This window comes from Mus pahari, chromosome 21 (assembly GCF_900095145.1).
Source record: "Mus pahari chromosome 21, PAHARI_EIJ_v1.1, whole genome shotgun sequence".
Taxonomy (NCBI): domain Eukaryota; kingdom Metazoa; phylum Chordata; class Mammalia; order Rodentia; family Muridae; genus Mus; species Mus pahari.
Window position 1 is genome coordinate 2733269 of NC_034610.1, and position 5659 is coordinate 2738927.

General features: G+C 46.2%; 1 protein-coding gene across 1 annotated transcript in view; it reads left to right on the forward strand.

Annotated features, from left to right (window-relative positions):
- Snx9 (sorting nexin 9) overlaps nt 1-5659 on the forward strand; it is an 81064-nt gene that overhangs the window by 70361 nt on the left and 5044 nt on the right. Inside the window, exons 14-16 of the mRNA XM_021221072.2 lie at nt 2433-2509; nt 3729-3818; nt 4878-4992. Of these exons, the coding sequence (XP_021076731.1) occupies nt 2433-2509; nt 3729-3818; nt 4878-4992 (282 nt within the window). The remainder of the gene's footprint in view (nt 1-2432; nt 2510-3728; nt 3819-4877; nt 4993-5659) is intronic.

The following is a 5659-nucleotide window of genomic DNA, read 5'->3' on the forward strand; positions in this document are numbered from 1 at the left end:
ACAAATAAGGCCGCTATGAATATAGTGGAACACATGCCCCTGTGGCATGGTGGGGCATCTCTTGGGTATATTCCCAAGAGTGTTATAGCTGGATCTTCAGGTAGATCTATTTCCAATTTTCTAAGGAACCTCCAGATTGATTTCCAGAGTAGTTGTAGCAGTTTTCAATCTGACCAGCAATGGAGGAGTGTTCTTCTTTCTCCATATCCTCTCCAATATGTGTTGTCAGCTGAGGTTTTGATCTTAGCCATTCTGATTGGTGTAAGGTGGAATCTCAGGGTTGTTTTGATTTGCATTTCTCTGATCACTAAGGACTTTGAACATTTCTTTAGGTGCTTCTCAGCCATTCGAGATTCTTTAGTTACGAATTATCGGTTTAGTTTGATACCCCATTTTTTGATTAGGTTGTTTGGTTTTTTTGGTCATTAATTTCTTGAGTTCTTTATATATTTTGGATATTAGAATTTTATGTATAAAGCGCTTCTCTTGTGGATCTCCATAAAGTATACAATAGGCACTGATAAACTGTCATAAAGCATACAGTAGGTGCTGTGTTATCCTGCTGTGCCTTAGAGCACGTGGGTTTACTCTTCCTGAGCAGAGTGAGACTCCGAGTGCCTCCTGAAGGCACTGAGAGCCGCCTGTACCATCTCTGCTGTCAGCCAATGAGCAGTTGATATTTATATTGCATAGGACACTCTGGCAAGTATTAAATGTACTAAGTATATTTTATGACTTATTAAGTTTATTAAAACTGTTGTTTTTAAAAAGCTTCTCAAGTTCCTCTGGTTGGCATCTGTTTTAAGACAGTGCTCAGAGGTACAAGTGTACAGCTTGGTCTTCTAATTATTTAAATGAGCTTGGTTCCTAAGGCTACCTTAATTCCATCAGATAAATCTCTGGCTGCATCCACAGCAGTATGGATAATAACACTAGAACAGTGTAAGAATTGTTGGTATGACCCTGCCAAACCAGGAGACACCCCATAGTCTTGGGGATCCTCGCATGGAAATGTCTTTGGTAAGACAGACAGCCATGAGAAGGCGTAAGGACAGCGCATACATGGAGGAGCACAGGATGTCTCCTGGCACTCTTCACCAAAGTGAGCCAGATGCCTCCTTCAGATGCCCATTTGAGGAGCCTCCCCCTGGCCAAGGAAGAAAATTGGGCCATTGGTGAAAACAGTAATTGCCACAAAATGAGGTATAGCGCACATATGCACACCAGAATTAATAAGATACTTGGAATGTAATCCCAGGGCCTTGGGGGAGCGTGGGCTCCATCTGCAGTTCTGAAACTGTAATGACAGGCACACACATTGGCGCTGCTCTCCCTGTTCAGATGTTACTTGGTGGTGGCCAGGGGCTCCACAAAGCAGGGGCTCCTGATGGAAGTGTTTTAGAAGACCAAAGAAGCGGTGTCAGAGAAAGGTGCAGTTCCGTCAGAGATCAAGGCCACTCTGGAAGCGCGAAAACTAGACTTAGCTAGAAACTGATTCTGGATCTGCTTAGGCCTCCAGGTGGCCCGTGTGAGGGCATGGGAGGGACAGAGGGTGTCACCACAGACATTGAGTGTGTAGTGGACCAACGGGCATGCATGCCTCACACTCCTAACACCCCACAAAAAGACAGGGGTGACAAGATCCCCAGGTTAAGGAACATGCCATCCTGTCTGTGTGTGCACTGCCTCTGCACACTGGCTCTCACAGAGCCTACCTGAGGTGCTGGAGGCCCACACACTGCTCTGCTCCTCGTGAGAACAGAGCCATGACCTTTTCCTGTGCATCACGGTGTCCTTGTTCTTAAAAGATTGTATATAAAGTGATGTATGCCCCAGGAAAAGAGAAACAGGGAACACAGGGTCTAGATGGGAAAAGCTGGTCACAGTCTGAGTTAGTTTCTATGGCTGTGATCAAACACTAACCAAAAGCCACTTGGAGCAAAGCATTTGTTTAGCTTACAGTTCTACGTCTCAGCCCATCATTGACAAAAGTTAGGGCAGGAACTATTGCAGAGGCTATAGAGGAACTCTGTTTACTGGCCTGTGCCTCCTAGCTAGCTTAGCCTCCTTTTGTATAGCACTGAGGATCACCAGCCTAGGGAGTGGAGCCACCCATAGTGAGCTGGGCCCTCCCGCAGTGATCATTAGTAAGGAAAATGCACATGAGGCCAGCCTAGTTTTTCATTTTCTCAGCTGAGGTGTCTTCTTCCAATGACTCTACCGCTTATGTCAAGTTGACATTAAAAAGCCAGCACAGACACCATCTGCTGTCTGGAAACCAAAGAATGGGGGATGGGAATTCTCACCAGTGTTGACAGCTTTTAAGTTTCCTACACTAAAAACTATCAATAAAGTCTGTAACAAAAATTGTAAGTGTGGGGGGAATATGTGTGACACAGTATAGTCTCTTCCAAGACTGCTGTCTATTTCAGGAGAGACCGACCTTAACGATGCAATCACAGAAGCTGGGAAAACATATGAGGAGATCGCCAGCCTGGTGGCAGAGCAGGTACTGCTGGGACCATACTCCCCAGCCATCGTTTGTTATTTAAACCCAAACAGCTGTCCCCTTTCTGTTTCTGTGGCTTTCTGTTCATTTTATTTAGTGATAATGGGTTTGTTTGTTTGTTTTCAGTTAAGCCACAGTGGACAAATGTCTCATTAAGAAATCCAAATGAAGCACTATAGCTTACACATGTAGTACTAGAACATGGGAGGCTGGAGGCTAGCCTGGGCTACATGGGGCGTTTTAAGCTGATCTCAGTTACAGAGTAAGGCCCTTTCTCAAGAAGACAAAAAGAATCTAAGTGGGGGGGGGGCTGTCTGTGGCTCAGTGGTAGTTGGCCTAGATTGCTATTCATATCTGTAAGGCTCAGAATTTGATCCCAACACCCTCCAAAAAGGAGGTTAGGGGCTGGATGTGAGGTGAGTTGGCCACAGTGCCTCTGACCCACTCTCAGCCATAGGCTAGAGTGACGCGGAGCCCTGGCATAGCCCTCATGCTGCCACCTGCCGTCTCTAAGCCTGCTTTCCCAATCTGTGAAGTGCCATGTGGATGAGCCTCAGGAGTGTAGGCAGTCTTCTTATATTGTCTACTAAAATATAGACATTAAACGGTAACATTTTTGCTTGTTATAATTTTGTCTGTATTTTATTGATTAAAAATGGCCCTGGACACATATGTAGCAGAGGGCTGCCATATCTGGCCTCAGTGGGAGAGGGTGCACCTAATCCTGCAGAGACTTGATACCCCAGGGTGGGGGCATAGATGGACATGATGCACATACCATTAATCCCAGCACCCAGGAGCCAGAGGCACGCAGATGTATGTGAGTTCAAGACCAGCCTGGTCTTAGTGAGTTCCAGGCCAGCCAGACCCTAAATAGTGAGAGCATTTCAATAAAGAAGCAGCACTCGCCAGGCGTGGTGGCGCATGCCTTTAATCCTAGCACTCAGGAAGCAGAAGCAGGAGGATGTCTGAGTTCAAGGCCAGCCTGGTCTACAGTGTGAGTTCCAGGACAGCCAGGGCTATATAGAGAAACCCTGTCTCGAAAAAACAAAAAACAAAACAAAACAAAAAACTAAACTAAACAAAACCAAAGCAGCAGCAGCCGCAGCAGCACTCACCCCTCTGTCCTAGGAGGGTGTGGGCATCACTCCTCATTAGTTTCTTCTCCTTAATTTTCTAAATCCTCCACTAGTAACAGCCAGCCTGTGTCTCATTACAGCCAAAGAAGGACCTCCACTTCCTGATGGAGTGCAACCATGAGTACAAAGGCTTTCTCGGCTGCTTCCCGGACATCATTGGTGCCCACAAGGTAAGTCTCCATGCTCGCGGGGACTTTCAGGCACACAGCATTGCCGAGCCGTAGTTGTTTAGATCCTACCTGTACCCACGAGAAAAGACACTAGCTGGATGTGGTGGTGCATGCCTGTAATCCCAGCAGTGAGTTTGAGGCCAGCCTGATCTACAAATAAGTTCCAAGCCAGAGAGGACTACACAGTGAGACCCTGGGTCAAAAAGAAGATGAAGGCATAGTATACCAAGTCCCACCTTAAAGTTGTAAAACTAAATTTAAAAATTAGTTGATAGATGTTGATGATTTAATTCTGGTTAATATTTCCTCTTAGAGTCTCTGTGGTACTCTAGTGTGTTGAGGTGCCCTTGGATTTGTTAGGAAAATCTCTGCAAAGGGCCTGTCTGTGGTCTTAGCAGTGCTCCGTGAGGAATCATGAAGTAGCAGCACAAACAATCTTTGTGTAATCAGATAACTTAATATGAAACTCAGGAAGCTGGCTTGTCAGAACTTGAGCAGCAGAGTTGGAGGGTCAGGCGTGGAGGCTCATTTACACATCACAGTGGAGCTGTCTTTGCAGGGGGACATAAGTACTGAGTGGTGTCTGGAACTGGGTGAGGACCAGGGGCAGTGTTTACAGCCGCTTCCATCCAGAAGGAAAGTACACGATCCAGGGCCTCTCACAAACAACAAAGGAACGCCCTGCAGGATGCACAGCCAAGCCCAGCTCATACATGCTGTGTCATAGTAGCAAGGACAGGATAGGTGCCTTGGGGCAGCTTGCGTGCCTTTCTGACCTCTCATCCCTTCTCCTGTGTGTACTCCTGACACCAGCAGTGCAGAATCTTACACAAACAGAGTTCTGTTTGTTCCTCTTATCACAGTGTGTAGCACTGCACATTCTAGCTTTATTGCAGTTTCCAGGAGCAGCAGCCTTCAGGCTTCGGAGGACCTTGGAGGGAGTTGGCCTGGGAAGCTCTGCTTTGTACCACAGAGTGTCAGCATTGTTACATCTTCAGCTAATGACTGTTGCTCTTTGCTTTGTTATTTTAAATACTGTTACATTTATGTATTTTCCAGGGAGCAATAGAAAAAGTGAAAGAAAGTGATAAGCTGGTTGCAACTAGTAAAATTACCCCCCAAGAGAAGCAGACCATGGTGAAGAGAGTTGGCACCATGTCTTATGCTCTACAAGGTAAGAGAAAGGGTGGAGAGTGACTGAAGAGCTGTTCCCAGCTCACAGCATTAAACCTGCTTGGTGGGAAAAATCCAAATGTGAGTCCCAGTGAAATTCAAAGCTGATTCAAAATTTCTGTCTGCTTATAAGTAGCATTTTATTTTACAGATGAACTTGGGGTAGCTGTGGGTGATTACACTTATACATCATTACGTCTAAGAAACACACACTCTGTTAACAGCCTCTTTTTTTCCAATTTTTATTAGGTATTTACTTCATTTACATTTTAAATGCTATCCCCAAAGTCCCCTATACCCTCCCTACCCCCCACTCACCTACCCACCTAGTCCCCCTTCTTGGCCCTGGTGTTCCCCTGTACTGGGGCATGTAAAGTTTGTAAGACCAAGGGGCCTCTCTTCCCAGTGATGGCTGACTAGGCCATCTTCTGCCACATATGCAGCTAGAGACAGGAGCTCTGGGGGTGCTGGTTAGTTCTTATTGTTGTTCCACCTATAGGATTGCAGACCCCTTCAGCTCCTTGGGTACTTTCTCTAGCACCTCCATTGGGGGCCCTCTGTTCCATCCAATAGCTGACTGTGAGCATCCACTTCTATGTTTGCCAGACACTGGCATAGCCTCACAAGAGCCAGCTATATCAGGGTCCTTTCAGCAAAATCTTGCTGGT